This window comes from Diachasmimorpha longicaudata, chromosome 9 (genome assembly GCF_034640455.1).
Source record: "Diachasmimorpha longicaudata isolate KC_UGA_2023 chromosome 9, iyDiaLong2, whole genome shotgun sequence".
NCBI classification, from domain to species: domain Eukaryota; kingdom Metazoa; phylum Arthropoda; class Insecta; order Hymenoptera; family Braconidae; genus Diachasmimorpha; species Diachasmimorpha longicaudata.
This window is the reverse complement of record NC_087233.1, coordinates 4,470,839-4,493,297: the sequence shown is the minus strand read 5'-3', so window position 1 is coordinate 4,493,297 and position 22,459 is coordinate 4,470,839. Positions and strand designations below refer to the sequence as shown.

Sequence of the window (22,459 nt, the reverse complement as noted above, 5' to 3'; positions counted from 1 at the left end):
ACAACAATTTTTTTTGTGCTTTTCATTATTATTGCGACCTCATTTCCGGTCATGAAACTTTTCATGTTGCGCCATTTCTGGTCTTATGATTTAAAAATAAAGACTACGTCATTTCCGGTTAGATAATTTTTTATGCTGCGTCATTTCCGATAGCAATTTTTTTTCAAACATGACGTCATTTCCGGTCAGATTATTTTTCATCTGACGTCATTTCCAGTTTTGGAATTTAAAAAAATGACGTAATTGCTAGTGAAAAGGAGGAAAAAAGGAACTGGAATGTTTTAGAAAAAAAAATTACAAAGTTGAATGGAAAATTATTCTTTATTCACCATTAAAATTACAGTTTTGTTAATTTTCATTGATTAACTGATGGCACTAGGAACATTGGCAACGTTGGGATGGACAGTGCGAGGGGTAGACGAGACACTGGTCCATGCAGTAGACATCGGCACCTGATTTTCCTTCTAATTCACCTACGGCTGTGCAGTCCTCCCTGAGAACAATAAAAAACAATTACTCTGAAGTTTTCTTTCATTAGACTATTATTACCACGTCATTTCCAGTGACGGGATTAGAAAGAAAACGTAATTTCTCGTGGGGCGGTTTTTAAAAAATTATGACCCAATCGGAAAAGACGTCATATTGAAAAATCCGGTGATATAGCACTTGACCGGAAATGCTGAATAATTTTATAATGAGTTATGTAATTACTTACGGACAAGTGCAGATATTCTCTGGGCAATGAGGTGGATATCTCAAGCAATTAGTCTGACACCACTCGTCCATACCAGGTATAAATCTGTAAAGTTGACGGGGTAGACAGATCTGTGATCTAATAACAAGTGGTACAACTTGATTTTCCAATCTGTAATCCTGATAGTACAGAATAAATGGATTATCCTGTTGATGAATGAATGACGGTGGTACAGCACCAGTGCTGGTTACAATATTAACATCGGCACAATTTCTGAAGGTCTCGGGTCTACCACAACCAACGGCTTCTGTACCATTGGCACATGTGCCCCACATATTACCTGGAAAGAAAAAAAAAAATGTTTTTTTTATTCAATCGATTGTTGTTGTTGTTGTTACGCCCTTTTGTGCCAGGCCTTGGACTTTCACTTGCAAGTGATAATTTGAGGTATTTTATTTTTCATTTTACTGGTTTATGGAACTCACCTGTGTAGTAATTCCACTGCATTACGCATTGAGAGCAGGTGAGGTAGGGGGGTAATGTTACTCGGTACCGAAAAATAGCTTTTTTATCACTGTCCTCAGGTATTACGAATTTCACTTCGTCGGTGCCGGTGAGGTACAGGGGATATTTGTCGAAGCATTCTTGAGTCGCTGGAAGACGAGGATTGTTGTTGGGACACAGGTATAACTCAAAGTGACCTTGATGATTGGCGGTCAACTCTATCTCAATGTCAATGTCCTGAAAATCATTAAGAAATTATTTACATATTTTTTTACCCGCGAATTTCTCAATTTTCCTTCAAAAATATAAAAATGAGAATTTTTCAAAGAATTATCTAGAAAATTATCGCGTTATCTCATCTATCAGATAAGATAATGCCATACAGATCATATCTATTTTCAGATACAACTGTATTATCTGATCTCATCTACTTTTACCATTTTTATGACATCAAATCGTTTTTTATTCAGAAGTAAAATCCAAGATTATCTCATATGACGATAGATTAATTATATTATCTTTCGATAAGAGTATCTTATCCTCAGGTAATATAATCTCATGCTATCTCCACTCTAGCCAAAGACAATCCAGACGAAAAACCAAAAAAAAATCCAATTTGAGTTATTTTTAATCAACTTATCTCAACATGAGATGAAATGAAAATTAATCCATTAAGATAATATAAAAATAATTGTTGAAAACCTGTCCAGCGGTGTAATGTCTCGTAATGGTTCCCTTAGCGAATTCTCCCCCCGCCTCGTGAGGTCTAGGTTCCTTCAAATGATAAGCATCACCGCATATTCCGCACTGGCCCTCATTCTGCACCCACTGCACTAAAAAAATTTATCCCAGAATCACGTTTCATGCTTTCCAGTAACTCATTATTTATGGAAATTATCTTTTATTCCCCAATTCACCGAAACATCAATATCAGATAGCCTTTTATTTTTCACTCGTTGCCGACAATTACCCCCTTCTTACGACATTACGTGAGTCATTTCGGTTGCTTTTATTGCCGCCATTATTATTATTTTTATTATTTTTTTTTTACTTACCCGCGTAACCGCCGCAGAAAAGCTCATTGTCGTTGTAGTTCACAGGATTGGGAAAACCAAAACGCCACATGCTGTTCCTCGCTGGTGGATCCATGAGCCTTCCATGACTGGTCACTTCAATCGCCTTCGACGGATAACAATAAAAAAAATATTATTAAATAAAATTTGAGAAATGCTACATTTCTTAACGAGTGCGGAAAACAATATTTTTTTGATAGGTCATGTATGGGTTGCCTTGAGGTTTCTACGTGAGTCAAAAGCGAGAGACAGTTTTGGGGGACTTAAAAAATAGTTTTTTGACTCGTCGTGCGTTAAGTTATATTTTGCACACGCAGTGGGAAAAGGGTTTTCGGACTCGCGGGATGACAGAACTGGATTATGACCGGAGGGCGCGATAACTGTGATTTAATCGGGGGATTAAATATTGGATTCGAGAGGACAATAAATGGTGGATTATGTCACTAGGCGATAAAAGTATTATTTGACGAATGCAAAGTGATAATGAGAATAATTTTATCGGCGTGAAGTTGGAAGGGTTTATGGGTATTGGGTTTATCAGGCCCTAGTGTGCAAAGTGAAATTGAAGGTCGTAAAACAGTTTTTCGTATGAGGCACCACTTTACGGACACCAGGTGGGAAAAGAACATTTTACGCCCATGACACGGTTTCAAACTCATATCACAAATTTTTTTTAATTCATAAATTAGAAAAAAATATTTTAAAAATAATGAATGAAGGTTAATTAATTTTAATTAGTTGATTAGTAGTTTAATTTGATTTTAAACTACAATTTGGAAAAATTATATCCAAATGCGCCTCAAAGAAAATAGTTTTTGTGTCACATGATCTCATGAGATGTGATAAATTGGAAAATTGATGGGAATTTTTGGGTTGGAGAAGCTCAAATTTAGTTTTTTGATTTTGTTATTTATTTATTTATTTTTTAATTACCTGGAGAGTTAAGTAGATCCACCCGATGAAAATCCATCCTCGCTTCATGACGCTGGACCATAGACTGTCTTCCAAAATAATTCTTCGATGTTATAAATCCTGGAGAAATGAATGAATCATGGGGGCTGATTGATTGAGTGGCTCCATCGCGTAACATAAATTATAATTCCATTAGGAAGATTTAATTCCGGAATATTGATGACTTGGGATCATTGACACTGGAGATAATGTTTTTTTTAACGTCAATTTACACGATTCCACTGAATTCGATTATGTTTAAATTGATGGTAGATGTCACCCAATTTTTTCGCAATTTTTTAATTCAAATGTCGACAGAGAAATAAAAACGGCAATTGACCTTGTGATTTTTGTCATATAATGCCTTCAAAATTTCATTGCTGCTCAATTCAATTTCTTTACATAATTGATTGCGTGGTTTGGTAACAGTAGCGCCTTGACACTTGGTACGTGATCGAAAAAACAAGAGAGAATTGCAGAATGGAGATATGTGAGGCACATGCCAAAAGAAAAAGTTAGGAATAAAAAGAAAGAATTATCGATTATTTTACGACCATGAAATATAGGGTCGGAAATTGATAGGAGAACGTCCTGTATTGCCCCCAATCGAAGTAGTCTCCCCCACAAAAATTTCTGGGGTAAAACGGGTGGGCCTGTTATAGAAATTTTGATCGTTGTCAACGAAAAAGAATTTTTCCTTTCTTTTTGTTGACAAAAAAAAAAGGAAAAATTTTTTTTCGTTGGTCGTGCGGAAAGTTTCACTTTTCACAGCATGCGGTTAAATATGGGGTTTGATACTCGTGGGAAAAGTGTTTTTATGCCTCGTGAAAGATTTAATGTAGTATAATATAATAAAGAATTTTTTTCGCACCCGATACCGAAAAGTAAAATTATGATACTAGACAGAAAAAGTAGTTTTTCGTTTGAGAAAAGGTTAAATTCCGAGGGAGCGACATAATCTCACTGGTGATAAACTACATTTCTCACGATTATTGAACAGTATTTTTTATCATAAAATGCTGCAGAAAATTTTAGGAATGCGAAGACGGCAGAAAAAGTTACTTTACCGGACCGTGTGATAAAAACTACGTTTTGGCTCATCCGGTCAAAATAGTATTTGAATTCTTTAGTGAATTAAAAAATGTACTGGCAACGAGATGTGGTTTTATGATACTAGTAAAATAGTATCTTTTGTAACGAGTTAAAAAAAGTAGTTTTCGGACCGTGTGAGGACTATAAATCGAGCCGAAGGTAAGTGACCTACATTTCCCACGACGATCGAACAGTATTTATCCTCCCGATCTATGAGAGAGAGAAACTGACCCTAAAAAGTTACTTTTCCGGACGACGTGATAAAAAGTCCTTTTCCTCACTCGTACACATGAATATTTTTGTCAGCGCTAGGGAGAAAATGACACTTGTTAACATCGATAAATTAATCTAAAAATGTTGTTCGACAATCGTGAGACGAGAATTTTGAGCGCGTGTAATTGCTATCGCTATCTCAACACCCGTGAAAATTCCTCCTCACACGTATCGAAATATTCTATTCTGTTTTTGTCGAGCAAAAAATTCTCAATCGAAAGATAAGAATAAAATTTCCAATTTACACATTTATTTGTTCATCCTCTTAACTCCCACCGATCAGATTTATTTATGATCCGTGTGGTCCGGTTTTTTTCGACCAGTGGCATTAGCATTCATGAATTTATTTTTTTTTCGAGTATTCACGATCGAATAAAGATGAGAAATCATTTCGAGTCAACACGAGATTTCTCGCTCACCTTCGTCGAGGTGTTGGACCTCAAAGAAAATTAATTTTCTATAAAAATTATATTACATAATAACTACATCAACAATATCCCCCATTACACCATAGAATTAATAATAATTACATTAATTACCCTGATTAATAAAATTGAAGTGGAAAATAAAAATTCTCCACAAGTGAAAAATTACTTTCCATGAATTCTCTCGTGTCGTAAAAAATTTGTTATTGAAAATTGGAAATAAAAATTGACGAAAAAATATTCGCGATGTTTTTGGAGCGTTGAAAAATCGGTTAAATGTGGCTTTTACAGTCTCATTAAATAATCAGGGCGGCTGATAAATGTTGAGAAGGGTTTCAAAAGGCATTTGGTAACGGTAAACAGTCAAATGAACCAGTCAGTTTTCCCTTTCTCTCTTTCGCGTCTTATTCAGGAGAGGAGAGTACGTACGTCATTCATGTCACCAGGAGAAACTGAACTGCTCTGGCTACAAATTAAAATTAAGTACCGAGTGTCCTTTGAACTCCCGTGTTTCAAAAAAATTTTTTTTTCTGAATGAAAAATTATACTGAGATACTATTTCAAGGTTACAAAGTTCAATGGCACTCCATAAATTTCCCAATTTTTTCTCCTTTTTTTTTCCAACGCAAATAAGAATTTTTTCATTATCAATAAAAATAATAATTTTTTTTTTCACTTTTCAAACTTGTCATGTCCTTCAATCCTTTATTTTTAGAGGGTGGAGGGGTTGGGGAGGGCTGAGGATCGACGGTAATCGTCATCGGATTGACCTGATAATTAATCGATGAATTTTTTAATGGACAACCCGTTCTACCCCGGTAGTTATCTCCGCAATGAAAAAAAATGAGATTTAATCATTTGGTTTTATTGGAAGATAAAAAATCATGGGGCAAAATGGGCTATTGTTTAGTTCACTGAGGAGAATAATTGTACCAGATATTGATAATTATTTAATTACTGAAATAATTATTAGTTAATTATTGATTTTCGGAGATTATTGAGTAGACAAGGGGGAGGGTTGACTGTGAGATATCTGAGACATAAGATAAAAATGAACCGATGAAATAAAAAAAAAAACAGTTCATTTTACCTCGTGGTTTACTTTCAAAAAATAAAAATGAGAAAATGAAAATTTAATGTTTATCGTAACGTACGAATCGGCAAAATATTTTTTGTCATTTAATTATTATTTCTATTTAATTATATTGTCGCATCCATCTCTCCCTAAATTTAAGGGGCAGAGGACGGGCAAAATCATATTTTTAGAAAATCCCATTTTGCCCCAGGGGTTCTCTACAGCCTAATTTAAAAAATGAAGGCAAATGGAGCCAATTTGCCGCAGTTTTTAATTCATAAATTTTCTTGTCAATTAATTTGAAATAAATTATTTAACTTAATACCTAAAGGAGAGAATAAAATAACGTTTTTAAACCACTCACCGGAGGACCGCACGTGACAATAGTCTCCAACAGCTTTGGAAGCCCCGAAAAAGTGTATGAGGAAGGTGTTGGACGACGGGTACGTGTTATGTGTGTCCGGCTTGGGGCGCGGGAACTTCCGAACTGCCTCGTGTGTGTTGATCGGCCAGAGAAGCAGTAGTGAGTGCCCCTGGTTCCCCCGAAAAAAAAAAAAAAAATTAAAATAAAAAAAAAATCGAATGGTTCCACTGGGTGAGGTCAGGATGGAATGAAAGACAAAAGGGGGAGACAGTACCACAGGCGAACGAGTTTTTCATTTAGTTGATTTTTTTTTATTCGAAATTTTTGGAGTCTTCAGGACAGAATTCCTTTTTTTTTAAATTTTTTCCTCACCGCGGATATTTTTTTTACCATTTTTTTTTCTCTCTCTCGCTCTCTCTACTATTTTCAGTTATTTATTTCAAAGTTTGGGGAAAGGGGAATGTGAAAAATGCGCATGAATGGGTTTTTTGTTGAGGCGACGCCAAGAGAACAGAAGAGAATACTGAAGAGGTGGCGAAGACGTGAGCGAAGTTACTGTCTAGAGAAATGGAGTTTTTTTTTTCTAGGTGAAGGAGGAAAGAATTTTATGAGGGGTGGGTGTGGGATGGCTTCTTTAGATATTGATTCATTTTTTTTTGTCACACATTCACTTTGAAATTTTCCGAAAACTATAGTTCATTGAAGAATTACAAAATTTCATTTATTGCATTTTTTTTCTCATTGGGATTTCATTTTTTTCTAGAGGGTTTCAGAGGCCCTCATTGGAGAAATTAGTTCATTAAATATAATTGTTTATGACTTAAGATTCTTTAAAACGTTATAAACTTTTTTTACCGCATTAAAAAAATATTTTTTGCTCTATTTTTTAAGAGAATTTTTGAGTAAAGTTTCGAGATATTTTTTAAAGATATAAAATACTTTTTCAACATTTTTTTTAGTGTAAATAAATCGTGGGGGTGGATTAGTGCACCTTAAATAAAGAAAAAACTTTTTTTTTTTCATTGCGCCTCTCAATAGAAAAAAAGAAAATGTAATTTCTTTCTTATCCTTTCACCATTAACTTTTTACCACCAAATGGCATGTAAATTATTGACGGTCAGTATATTACCGACTGAGTAATTTTATTAAAGTTATTTAATTTTTTCATAATTAAAATTTTTCTTACTTAATGAACAATTTCCTTGAATGTTGGGGGGACACGTGACACTTTTATTTGAGATTTTTATTGAAAAAAATTCATGTCAATACCTGCGCATGCGTGAAATCCCACCGTGCGATAGCCGGTCAATCGAATATGGTGCCTGGTGCAGTATCCACAGCGATATAATACATAATAGCGATGAGAGGACACTGAATTTCACTTCTACCCAGGAAATCCTCGAACCTTCACTTCTCACCCCCAAAAATCACCCCCTCTGGCACCAAACCGGCCCTCCAGGATTAACATAAAATAAAATAAATAATCAACTTTTTAAAAATCCTTGAGATAATAAAAATAAATAAAAAATAAATAAATAAAAAAAATGTCTCGCCATTATCGGTCGCATAAACAATCAGATAGTCAAAACAAGTTTTTTTAATTTTTTTCCAAACGATGGGAAAAAATAAATAAATCATCGGATGAGTGAAAATGCATCTGACGGGATTAATTCCTCTGGTTCCACTGAATCCACCGTCATCCCCTTATTATTTTTAATTCAACGATATGATATTAACCTACTGTCACGCGACATGAGATCGAAACAGGTGTTACACATTGTACATGGATAATAATGGTTGATATGATTCCCTTGTTAATTAATCATTTTTCAATGAAACTGTATTCACTATTTAACCAATTATGTACCCTACGATGAATAATAATAATTACAAATTCCCAGCAATTCTTCACATGCGACTCAGTGGTACTTTTAATTGTTAGGAAAATTATTGTTGAAATATAAATATCATTGAAGAAGAAAAAAAAAATTCTCTGGGGGGAAGGATTTAGTGAATTAGTGGGGCAAAACGACTTGACTTTTTGAAAATGCGAAACTGAAGTTATCTGGAATAGGATCGTGTCATTGTAGACATCAAGTTCATTCGACTCAATTATTTTTAAAAAAATTTTCATGGTGCGTCCGAAAAAGTGACTTTCTCGGACTGCGGCATGAAAAGAGATTTTTCTCAACTGTTCGATAATGTATTTCAGTGCAGAAAGTGGTTCTTTTCGGACGGGATTCGTAACATGAGTCAGAGACGAGTGATATAATGCCACGAGTCTCACTTCGCGTCCGTAAAAAATGACTTTTTTGTATAGCGTGAAAAAAAACGGTCGATAGTCGTAGGAAAATTCTTTGTCTGTCCTAGGTGAAAAAACTCTCGAACGCATGAGGAAATAACTACTTTATTTTTATTGGTTAAAGTAAAAATTTAGACTTTTTTTTTTACTTAAAATTTTTTTTTTCTCTCACTTTTTAGACGTGTGAAGTAGATAATTTCAGGTTCACGAATTAGTTCAAATGTATTTCCATGTTATTAATAGTGACCAGTGTTCACTGGGGACACACACGTGTCGTAGGAAAGGGGGGAGAGGAGAAAAATAAATTCACGTTATTTATTTTCGATTACGAGTGAAGTCTCGGGGGAGTAATGTAACGAGGCAATTTAGAACTGCTGTAATTTGATTATCAATAAATTGATGGCCACGTGCATTTACCAAGCACAGTACTCACCCCGGAAAATTTATTCATAACTCCCCTTAAAAAAAGATTATAACAAAAAAAAAGATTCGAAAACTGAGAAAAAATTCATTAAATGAAATTAATTAAAAAAAATTTTTTTATTAAAAAAAAAGGACAAATAACATTGAGTACCACCAGATCACTTTGTGTGATTTTTTTTTCCTGCAGAATTGCAAAAAAGAGGTTTTGTTTTGCCTCAGGGGTTGATTAAAAAAAAAATCGAACACGAATATTGCAATTTTATTTTTTTTTCAGTTAATATGGTAACTCCCAGAGCAAAACTTGTTATTTTTCATTCCATGAATTTCCCCAACTATCCATCAGTCATTTCCATTATCCCCCACTCAGCCCTTAGAATCTGAACTGACATATATATATAAATAAAATATATACCTATGTATATATTTTTTATATTTATTTCAATATCGTTGAACATGATTTCTCACGAGTCTGCGCTAGTTATATCGATTGCGTCGTGTCGTCCTCTCAAGTGAGAGCGTGACACACGCGAGACACGATAGAGACCCGCGCCCCTTGTTCCGAAAAAAAGGGCGAGGGAACGTGAGAGGGGAAGGCATGAGCGTAGGGAGAGTAACAAAGATGATGGAAAAAAGGGAACAAGAGACTCAAGAGGATTTTCGCATACCCACGAGTCACTGATTTTTATCGCAATTTTAAATCCACCCTTTGATAAAGAAACGTGAACAAAAAAATTCGTTTGTTTTAATTAATTAACTATTAAGAAAACAAATTGAAACAAAATTAAATGATTTAATTAATTGAGACAGTTGTGGTTAAAGGGGGAAAATTGTTGGCTCATCGAATTTTTTTTTCTTTTATTAACAATTTTTTTAATTGTCAAATTTATCAATTTAATTTCAGTGATTTTAATTTTTATAATGAAGGGAAAAGTTTTCCACCTATCCAGTGGGGTCACAGATGACCCCACATTTAGCGAGACTAATAATTTTCTCCCCCCATTTTTGTGGAATTTTTAGAAATAAATTTAAAATTAAAATTAAATATACAAAATTGAAAAATAAAATACAAAATGAAAAATAATGAAATTAAAAAGTTGGGGTAAAGCGGGTTGGACTCTTGTTTAATTAGATAGTTCGGAAAATGAATTCATAATTTGATAAATCATTTCATTTGACTCCCCTATTAATTTACATAATTGCAAAAAAATCAGATTATTTTTTATTTCAACTACTACCCAAAAATCATGGGGCATAATGGGTCGTTCTTTTAAATCAGTAGGCACATCTTCCGAGGTATTCAATGGTGCCCCAACGGGCCCATATTTCGCAGAGTAATAAAAGCCATTTTTCTGCTTTAAATAATTTTTTTTATTCATAATTTTCATTTTGTTAATTTTTGCTTTGTTTTCATTTTTTAAATCACAACAATGATTCAATGTGTACACGCACATCAACGACTGATAATCTCACTTTACATACGAATGTGATCATCTAAAATTGTAATTCAGATTAAAAAAAAAATAAATTGAATAAAGTTCGTCGATAAAAACGGGATTTTCATCAAAATTCCTAAAATGCGATAAAAACTGTACGGGAATTACATGATTAAAATCAGCCACGTGTCACCACGTATCCTCCATTTTTCATAAACTCTAATACGTTAGTACCCCCCTCCCCCCCTTTAATTCTACGTGGATTATTCAAGAGCAAAGTTTAAAAAGCGATTTTAACTCTTTTAAAATTTTTCATTTCGTATTACGCGTAAATTACACATATATTTCAATAAATTTAAGTGAATTTATGTTCATTCACCGATGAATGATTTAATTTAATTACTTGAATACAAAAATAATAAAAATCGAATTAATCAATTCGCATTTTTATATCTGATTTTTTTTTACTTTTGTATTTTTCACTCTTTATGATCTGGGGGCATTGATTAAATGATAATTTTCATCGATATATCAATGTATTCAATGATACTAAATAGCCTATACTTAAAATACTGTCTGTTCCACCGACATCTCATTATTTATTCAATCATCTCTTCATATTTCGATTTATCTTTACAATATAATTTTAATAAAACTTCCACTTCTTTAATATATTTTTGTATATATAATATTTAGTATATGAAATATCTATTTTATACGGTAAAAGTGTAATAAATTATTAATATCGTTTTTCTTCACTCATTATGCACTTTCTTTCGTTTTTCACTTCGTTACTTCATTGTTTATTAAAATTTTTATTTATTTTTGCGGTCGGGGAGCAGAGATCCCTCTTGATCATTCCACACGGAGAGAAATTACAGTTAAAATTACCCAATTATTCACGTAATCCGTTAGCGAGTCATATCTCCGGAGTTTTTACATGAATTGAAGAGAATAATTCTGAACGTGTCAGTAAATATTCTCGTCTACTTCGGAAAAATTACGGAAAAAACAGATAATTTTTCTGAACGCAGAAAAATTTAACTGAAATTTCCAGAATTCTTGCGCTACCGAATAGAAAAATTCTCGAGCGCCGAATTTTTTTACGGAACTGGCGGGAAATATCCACCAACGAACGGGTTAGCCCTTCTTCGCGACACCTCGGACACCTTCGGCCCGTGTAGGTGGAGGGGGAAAACCTCATCGTAGGTTTTATTGGAGGGAAATGACGTGTGGTGAGACAAAAAAGTTTTCCTCCCGTTTTTTTTTCATTTCCGATATTATTTGTTCACTTCTTATTCATTTTCTTCCAATAAAAAAAATTGTGGTTCACCCCCCTCCCCCTTTGCCATTAATCATCGGAATTTTATGCCACGAAACCGTTAACTTTATTGCAGACTCATAATTCTCATTGACTTTGACTTTGCTCGACGCTGAAACCGGGAAAGGTAATTTTTACAGTTTTATTTGGTATTTTCAATTGAAAGTTTCTCTCCGTGTTTTACTTCCACCGATCAATCGCAAAAAAACGACAATTTTTCTCATTAAATTACCCCCTAATGATATGTATCAGTGTTGAACTATCAAACGTTTGATGCCACTTTACTAATTCTAGATATGCACAAAATTATCACCTATAAAAATCATTAAAACTGTCCCCCAAACATTTGAATAATTAAACAGTGTAAAAAAAACATTTTTCATTGTACATTATAATTTATCTCATGATTAATGAACAACTCCGTGAACGTCCTCAAGACGATAAAGCAGATGCGCTGAAGTATCAAAGGGATCATCACTTTTTTCAGGTATAGAAAATATTTTGTAAACAATTTTACCACCTAAAAGCCCTTTCAAAATGCTGCTACGAACCTAAACAGAAAAATATAATTTTTCGCACTCGTAAATAAATGACTACGTTTTATAACAAGTGCAGAAAAGTAGTCTTTGATTCCCGGGAAATTCAAACATGTTATCTGACCTTATCGAGAGGGAAAGTCAATTGTTACACATGCGAAGGACGCAAAAGTGACTTTTTCGGACGACACGGTAAAAATACGATTTTTATCGACAAGAAATTGAGTAAAAAAATGACAAAATAACTGAATAAATATTTTTAATACTCGAAAAAAGCTGTGATCCATCATAATTACTCAATTATCATTAAATTTCTCTAAGAGGAATGACGAAGGGCAATAACATTGCACGATTCAGAATTCACAATCTTTGTAAATTTTTTTTAAACACTGAGTGTGCCTAAAGCATCGCAAAAGCTTTCAATTTTAAATATTTCAATGGAAAATGATTCCTAATTAATTATTCATTAAATACCTGTCGGCATTTCACCCCGGATTATTATTCACTTTTGGATATATCTTTGGCTCCGATCACGATTTTTCAACATTTACTTCAATATTCATTAAAATGATATGTTCTATTTTGCGATGTCATGTCTCGAATACGAGACCGACGAGTGAAAAAAAAAATGTATAACCTTAATATACTCTAGTTAATGGTTTAATCTTCAACCTTAATCAGGCAATCATCGATATGTATCGTTACTTTCATTTTATCATGGCGTTTGTTGAACCCCATTTTTTTCTCAACTTATAAACTATTCTTACAATTTAATTACACCTAGAAGACCTTAGATTAGTGAATAAAATCATTTAATCTTGTACAAGCACATCCGCTCATTCGTAGCACCCATTACCATTTACATTCCTGAATGATTATTTTGATGGTGCTCATAAGACCAAAAACAAGTGGAAAATTCCTTACAATATAATGGATATATTTTGCTAATATATTGACCATTTGCTTCCGAATGGATTTTACATTCAATTCAACTCAATGAATCATTAAACTCAGCATTGCCCTGGGGTTGCCGGGCAGCATTGCCGCAAGGTTCACAGCTAACCCTGTCCCAACATTGACATTCAACGTTGCTTCAACGTTATTTTTTTTTGCACATCTCAGGCTGTTGGTCTAGAAGATTTTTGTTGTTCTTTCATCAGTAAATGATGCGATCAAACTCATGATGGGGCTCAGTCAAGATATCAATGATAAGAATATTCTAAATCACAAGTGGATTCATTTTAATTTTCACATTCACATCCCCAGTCAAACTTTTTAAAACATTTTATATTATTAAGACTGCGTAAAAGTGTTTTTCACCTCCTGGGAAATTACTAAAACCAGTCGAAGACGAGTGGTTCAACTCCACGAGATAAAAACCCCTTTTCACAAAAGTATTGAACAATTTTTGATGAAAATATCACATCAATTTTGGGGGTGGGGATGATCCATGATCCCACCCCCAAAATCACTAATTCTGATAACAGATATTCAAAATTTCGATGCGACAGTCGCAGTGTTTTTCCATTCGGAAGCAAAAATCCCCGATTTCAAAAATTTGGAGGAGGGGATTCAAATCCACCCATCGACTGGCCCCCTAACCCACCCCCATCATAAACTCCCCAACTATGATCTCCACCCTCACCCAACGAAACAAATACAATTGATCCAATTTTCCATATTAAAAATGAACAATCATCCCCTAACAAAAAAATCAATGTTCCTCCCTTCTTGTCGCACTTTCAACAACTTCCAGAAATTAAAAGTCCCAACGTACTACATTATCCACCAGCATTACCTCGTACCTTTCTCCAGACTAGAAAAAGAGAAAAAAACTTGAAAAAAAAACTCAAGAAATTTCACTCTTTTCACCCTCTCTGGACTCGTGATTGTCGCCGGTGGCATCGCACGCTAAATAAATCAGTTGGTGTTCTCGTGGGACACCAGAACAGATACTGTATACATACAGGTAACCCCCTACCACCCTCTCCCCATTCATCCCCTCCTCCACCCCCCACCCCACCCCCCATACACCTTGTGTTTTCTTCTGCCTCTGACTGAGCTGTTCCGAGAAAACTTCAACCCTCTGGGTTTTCCTTTGGTGATTTTATTCTCTTCTTCATACCACCCCCATCCCTCTCCGTATTCTTTTATTTTGAGCTATATGAGAATGCTCCGAGGTAAAACTAAAATATAGAAATAACAGCAACACCGGTGTAAAACAGGAAATAAATATTTCTTATGATCTATGATATGCAGTTGATTTTCCATATTATTATTATTATTCACGATATCGTATTCAATATTCAAAAACTTTTATACTTGACACTTTGTTAGACGTTATTATTTCAATCATTCATACATTTGTCGATGATTTATTCTGTTTTATTCGAGACGTGAATGCATCGAAGGGGATCTTCGTGTTTTATTTGGCGTGAAAGAAGCTCCACGCAATTTGATTTATGGAACATGATGGGGAGAAATTATGGCGCCCCGAAGGCATTTCGGCCGTTGGAGAATTTTAAGGATAACGGAAATAGGAGGGGTTGTAGGGGGTTGAAGAAGGGGGTTGTTTATGCCGGGGTGAGAAGGCAATGTAATGGGGATTATTAATTTGATTAAATGAGTGGATGAGTCGCACAAGTCAAATTGTCGCGGTTTACGCATAAATTTGGGGTATGAATAGGTTATATTTCATGTCTTAGGGGGTTTTCGGATATTTTACTGATTGGAAACGATGAATGTCATGTATTTGTAATGACTTTTGGGCACTGAAATTCGTAAACAAGAATTTTAGATTTTTTTATGAATAATCTATGTCTTGGCTGTTAGAGAATTTGGAGGGAAAAGGAAATAGGAGCGATGAGCTGTTGGTTTTTGGGAAGGGAATTGTTTGCCATGGGGTGAGATTAAATCTTCTGTTTATTATCAATTGGATTGAGTGATTTCATCAGTGAGAAAATCAAATTTTGGTAATTTTCATATTATTTTTTCATTTCAGTTTTGAATAATCAATATCTCACGTTTCAAAATATTTTCAGACCTTTTTTATGTAATAAATTATTGATTTTGTGCTGCGTTAATGACTTTTCATGTGCTGAAGTTAATAAATAGGAACTTAGGATTTTTTTCTAAGCAATCTATCAGTCTCGACTGTTGAGGGATTTGAGCACAAAAGAAATGGGGGAGTCGTCAGTTAATGGGAGATAGGAGTAGGGGAAAGAGGGTAGTTCATAAGCGAGTGAGTAATGAACCCTCTGTGACCTATAAATACGATCAAAAGATTCAGTAACTTCTCATCGAGAAGTCAAATATCCACGAATTTATCCTTCATTTTGCCCCCTGAATATTCAATATCTCCAGTCTTGGGATATTTTTATCAATTTTTCACATCGTAAATTCCTTATTGCTCATACCTTCAACGACTTTTGATGCCCAGAAATCTCCCCCAAGCAAATAAACGAATACCATGAGCAAAGCGCGAGACACAAACGTAAAATAAAATCCTCGATATTTTTTTTCATCATCACCTCACTCGCCTAGCATTAATGATACTTTTCTGTACCTTAAGATTACGTAATTTGTCTGGGTGTGTGTATAAATACGAGCCCAGAAGGTAAAGATATTGCCGCAGTTTTCCAAGACGCTTCGCTGCCAGTGTTGGATAAAGAACACGAGGTTGCCTCGGTTGAGGAGAAACGAAAGAAAACAACGAAGAATAATGGAAATAAAAAGACAGGGAAATAGAGGGGCGAGGAGGGAGAAGAGGGAGGAGTAGGGGAGGTGTATGGGTGAAGGTGCAAAAAGAAAAGTGGTGAAGAGGCGAAGATGCACGCGAGGTGAACACCAGTGAGAAGGAAGAAGGATATATACAAAAGAAACGAAGAAGAATGGGCTATGATGCGATAGTGTGCCAGGTAGATGCTACCAGGTCGTTTGTACAAGCCCACCCTCTCCCCGAGATACCATTTTTTCTTATTCACCATAAAATTTTTATGCTCTAGATTGAAGAAAATGAATGATGTTAAAATAACTCGAGAGAATTGACAGATTTGGGCAAAATCTATAGGTCAAATGGTAAGAGTTTTGACCCATAACATGATTTAACATACCACCCCCTCACCCCTTTCCCCGACAATCCTTTGTCTACCCACTGGTTCGATAATTGATCACGTCTCATGAACGCAAACACGAGGGAAAATCAATAAATGCCAAGATTTGACATATCCAAATTAATCAACATTGACCCTACCTTCACATATGAAAAAAGACAAGTGTTACACAACAAGATAAATTTGTCACCGTTAACAAGCGTCGACGTAAAAATCGATATTACCATGTCCCAACCGTTCATCATAGTCGTGAGGAATAACTTTGGTCCTATGTCGGGGGTGAATTGTGACTCCTGTAGGGTTACGTGTGTAAGAGAAAGACAGATCGAATGGAATTTGTGACACAAGTGATGGACGTCAAATGCTCATGGGGAATAGAGACTGTGTATCATGAAAATCGAAATGAGTTGAATGAAATTGGAGATGAATATATATTTCATAGGTTTTTTTCATCGGATTAAATGGCAGATCTACTCTGGGTCAGACATCTGATGATTATCATTCAATTTTTCATTTATCGATCGTTGATTAATCAGTCATCACTGGGTTTAGGGTAAAAATTGAGTGAATATCGAAATTAATGAATGATCACATTTTTCATGCGCTCATAATCTCCGCATTTATATTAATGAGATACAAATAAGTTCCCACTCTCGGGGAGTGCCCATTATACTGACATCAATACGACTTTTGCCTCGACAACTTACTCCCACCTCATCAATTTCACATACAAACCCGTGTCCCCCACTCTTTTATTCAAAAGAAAAACTTATGTCGAGTTCAATATACCCAGACGGACCCCAAATATTTAGGGCTTTAACCCCCCTCCCCACCACTCCTCAATTTCCACTATTCCACCATTTTTAAAGCCATGTTAAGGTATTTCTGATCTATGTACGAAGGTTATCTATAACCCGATCACATATACATCAAACTATTGACTATTCACCCATCACTTCCCGAGATAATGAACCTCTCATCGAACCCAACCTCAAGACAAAAGGATTTAATCCCTCAATCCATACCTGGCTAATTAAATAATAATACCAAAGAGCACTTCAGACTATGCTGATGTGGGTAACCACATATTCACACATGTGCAGTTTCCCAAAGTGCCGAGTGGTTTACTATACATGTACAAGGTTAAAAGCCCAGAGTGCATCCGCGTGTTCATGGGATTAGAGAAAAGGGAGATAAAAAAAAAAGCCGAATGTGAGTCAGAAGGTTGAAATCAACGTGATGAGGGTGAAAAGGGAATGAGGGTTGAAAGGGGATGACCATGATGGATAGATGCTGAGTGAAGATTACCCGGACCTCATTCATTTTTTTTATTTTGTCAAACTAATTCCCCCCGGGAAATCGATAATGAAAATGTCTTAATTAATGGATGAGTTGATGGTGGAATGTATAATAGATGACAAACGATCAACGTTTGACAAGACACCCAGAGCATTGGATAACTAAATCCCACAGCTAAGATCAAATACAGAACCTCCGAATATCATTCGTGAGATTACAACGGCGTTAGTAACGTTGAAATAACAGTCTATATATTCAAAGCTGTCTGTGAAGATTCACCTATATCTGTATAGTTTGGAAATGGTTACAGATTCCAACCCAGGGGTTTCTAGTTAATTCATTTGAAGGGCGAAGCCCCTTCGAGGTTAACATTTTGAATACAGAATATCATCGAGAATTTATTCATGAAAAGTACAAGCATGCAATTGACGCATTTGGCTTTAAAACAGTTGATTTTAAATGTGAATAACTTAGATCTTGGGTACTGACGAGGGTAGAAATTATTTGTGCATTAGAAAAGCTTTGATTACAGTATCTCTAAAGAGTTTTGAAGGTGGATAATCATTCGAAAAAATTTTGAACGTAGGGGGCAGTAGTTGCCAAGTCTGATAAATAAAGCAACGTAAATCTCTGGCGCGCCGACAAATGAAATCCTTCAACACAGGGGTGTTTGTTTGTCAACCCCCTAGTGTAGTCACTATCGGAGGCGTCAAGCTCACTCCTTTGTGTACAGAATTTGTCGACACGTATCTGTCAAACGGTAGGCAGAGCCCATCGGTGGTTAGACATGGAAGATGTTTGACGAACACTGGTCAACGACAATTTCACTTCACCAGTAAGTTGACATACAATCGATGGCCCTTTACTATCGACAATCGCAATTGGGTGTCAGTGGATAATTATGACAAAATAGTCCAATAATCAATCACACGGTTGAGTTGAAAATTAACATTAACTGCTAAAGCATTAAATGCATCAATTGAATGATCATATTCTCCCTCACTCACGCCATAAAAAAAACATCAATTAACGATATATAACAACTTCCAATGTGGATTTTATAAAAATATTAAATCTCTTAATATCCAACTATTAATCCTATGATATGTGTCAGTTCCTATCGAGTCAAGGACCAATGTGATCCACCAGCCTCCATCTCTCCTTCATATTTCCTACTCCTCTGGCCATCCCAAATCCTCACCCACAAGTTCATAGAATTTCTGATTATGTTCATTAAAGAATTTTCTCAATTTAGTAACGACTATTGGACTGACACGTGGATGCCTTCTACCCTTACTCTCTCTGAGACATTTTTCGGATGTTTCATTTCTCAGACAGTAGAAGCCCTTAGTGTGATTAAAATAAAAATTGTGTCTACCAATTTTAGGTTCAATACCGAGAAAATTCTCAATTCTACGTAACTGGGGTACAGGATCTTCAATCAATTGATCACCATTAACAACAAGTATTTGTTCACGTGAAAATACTTCTAACCATCGATGCATATAATTATGATAAAGGGATATTGCTATTGGACGATATGATTCATTGATAGTGCCATCCGGACGTATGACAAGTTCCTCGAAACTACGTTGCGGTTGTGATGGTGGCTTTTGACTACCCTCAACTGTCGTTGTTGCTGTTGATGCTGCTGCCGCAGCGTGTGTACGCAGCTGGGTATAGTCTGATATCGCACGTGTCACTGGTTCACGTACGATCAGTAGTAGTTTGACACTTGAATTCATCGCACGAATGCGCTCCGGTACCTTTTTTTTATAAAGGAGGATACGTTTTCAGTTTGAATGTGGAAACTACGTGATTTGAACGTTTGATGATGACATGATTTTGACGTGAGTGATCAAACGAAACAAGCACTTCGCGTAGACTCCATGGAGTTTAAAATTAGGTTAAAAACTAGATTTTTTGAAGATTTTTCTTCTATTCACTAATCATGAATAGTTAATTCCCACGAATCTATCCGAGCGAAAATAAAAAACTAGGGTTTTACCAAAAGCTTACGACAATATGAAATGAAAAATCAATATTCGAAAGTCTCCGGTACGCGCTAGTTAATAATATCGTAGTTTATAATTGATAATTGCTACTTTGTGGTAACCACTCGTTGCAACCGCGCCCGGTTCTCGTGATGAATGTTGTGCAAGGTAAAGTGAATGATAAAAAATATGTTTTATCATCAATACATGCGATAAACTAATTTATTCATGAATAACCATTTATTTCAACAACTCACCTCAGGCGTAACGAAGTAACTAGGGCTCTTCTCGATGGTTAGCTGTCCTTTGAATGAGTACGGCATTTTTTTTCTGTACCACTCAAGCCCTTTTTCATAATTATCATCACGATCAAAGAAATGCACTTCACCAGCTGCTTTTTGTATCTGAGGATGGAGGAATAACATCTCTAGTAGTGCTCGTGTACCACATTTACGTACACCAACGATAATAGCTTGTGGTAAATGTCTATTAGTACGTGAAAAATGTACTTTATTTGATATAAAAATCGTTGGTAATTGTTCGTGCTGATGATTATCAATATCATTTGTAATATCATCCATTGTTTCAATAACAGTTGCAGCATGAAGACTGTAGATGGCACTGTCGTATAGTATGTGAAATGTCAGGAAGAGTGATACTAGTGCAACTGATAGAAATGCAGCGGCCATTTTTGGACGTGACACACCGACTACCAAAATGCAGTCTGACGTGTCGCCCTCGGCCGGCCTCATGGCAGAGCGGGGCATCCACCTTGAACGAGAAAATAAAAAAAAAAATAAAAATATAACATTCATTTTTTATCAACCAATCGTACTGATACATCAGCATGAATAATTAAATTGATGGTTCAAGTTTTCGATTTCAGGTCGGGTGGAGCTGAAAGTTAGTCCATTGGGAACTCGAGGACATTTCCAAGTCCATATACAACTGGACAACTGATTTTAGTGGGATAGTTGTTGATATATTCATGAGTTAAATTTTCTTGTGAAAATTTTGTCGAATAAAAGCCGTAGTATTGATTGAATGCAATGGCCGTTATCGAAATTGTAATGAATTATTCGATGGAATATTTAAATCTGTACATTTAGGATTTTGGAAGTTGGTAAATTATTAATGCAGAATATATCAACCGCAGATACGATAGGAGCGGCGGTAATTCAACTAAAAGTGAAAACCGCATGATGAATTTCGCATCGGTTTTCTGATGAAATCGCTTTAAATATTACAGAGGGCTTTTAAACAGAGATATAACAAGGGTTTGGTCCTACCAAATACGGGTGAATTGTTAATGGAATATGTTGTCAGGCGATTAGAATACCTTAATTAGTATTGGGTGAAATACTGGTTACGAAGATGGTGGTGGGCTTTATGGAGGGTACTTCAAAGTTGTTGAGGGAGTTACACGATGAGGGAGTTTTCTGGAGTAGATGCAAGTTGTATTTTAGGATGAGCATAACAAGAGGGTCAGATGGATAGTAAGAAAGTTTACATTGGGTGTCCCTGAATCACTCACTCCGCATATATTTCAAATGGACTGGGAGTAGTTTGCAAATTGGAGGTAATGGAGGACCTTTCAGGAATTCTCGTCCAATTTTCGATACCATTCTAGCTGTTGAATTGAAAATTTTTATAGTTATGCAACGATGAACATATAAATGCGGGAGATTTGACCATTGAATATTCAAAAATTGAGTTCTATCTGAAAGCTTTTCATCACATCTAATGAAAATTCAATACTTGAAAGTATTTCGGTGCAAAATACCACGTATTTTCATGAATAACGATTTTCGTTTCGTTTGCAGTTGTTAACCATGAAATGCATATCAAGCGGAAAGCTTTTCCGGATATATTATCTCATAGATTTACTAGGAAATTATATTCACAAATCATGAACAGTTTCGTGCGTCTGACGTAACTGTCAAAATCGAAAAAAAATGTTTTTCTGCGGAAAGTTTCCAGTTTGGTAAATGAAAATCACGTGTTAGAAACCTATCCACTATTCAACCCCAGATATCTGTATCATCCAATTGTTGCTTTCACCAGATCAAGGGGTAATCGAGATAAATATGCATATTTAACAGCTTTAATATCCATTTTGACGGGTATATGCCACAAGCCAATAGAAAATTTACTGCCAAGTATCTCTCTAACCGGCTTTTTGGCACATCACCAAGTTTTTGTTCAACACGACCGAGTGAATATTCGAGTCTTTGAGGGCTCGTGGTTTTGTCGGTTCAACTTTCAACATCAAGACACGACCCCCCCTCCCACCCTACCCCCACCACCCCCCTCCTCGCTCTTTTAACCTCTTTATTCCGGGTAAAATGAGAAACAGAAGGTCGAAGGGAGGGGCCAGAGGGGCCAGAGGATAAGGTAAAAGGAATCGAAGCCAATTGCAGGAGAAACCTGGAACGATTCGATCTCCACCCGAGCAATTTCATCCGTGAGGGAGAGGAAAATCATCCTGCATTTTTGCTCCAAACGGTTTTAGATTTTTGGAACGACGGCAATTCTGTGGATAACCGGAAAGTTCTCTCATATAGAAGACGATAAGAAATGAGAGAAAA

At 35.5% G+C, this 22,459-nt stretch overlaps 1 protein-coding gene across 12 annotated transcripts in view; it reads right to left on the bottom strand.

The window, feature by feature from the left end:
* Positions 1-309: 309 nt before the first annotated feature.
* LOC135165702 (heparan sulfate glucosamine 3-O-sulfotransferase 5-like) overlaps positions 310-22,459 on the bottom strand; it is a 76,907-nt gene continuing 54,757 nt past the window's right edge. For 3 of the 12 annotated variants that reach the window (XM_064127249.1, XM_064127248.1, XM_064127250.1), the window contains 2 exons: positions 20,129-20,642; positions 10,521-19,643 (listed from right to left, as the gene is read on the bottom strand). In XM_064127249.1, the coding sequence (XP_063983319.1) occupies positions 19,050-19,643; positions 20,129-20,642 (1,108 nt within the window). In that variant the 3' untranslated portion in view covers positions 10,521-19,049. Of the gene's footprint in view, positions 494-715; positions 1,035-1,179; positions 1,436-1,900; positions 2,032-2,253; positions 2,378-3,204; positions 3,423-6,451; positions 6,621-7,720; positions 7,905-10,520; positions 19,644-20,128; positions 20,643-22,459 lie in introns of those variants that run through there. The other 9 variants (XM_064127254.1, XM_064127258.1, XM_064127255.1 and 6 more) reach the window with 8 other exon arrangements.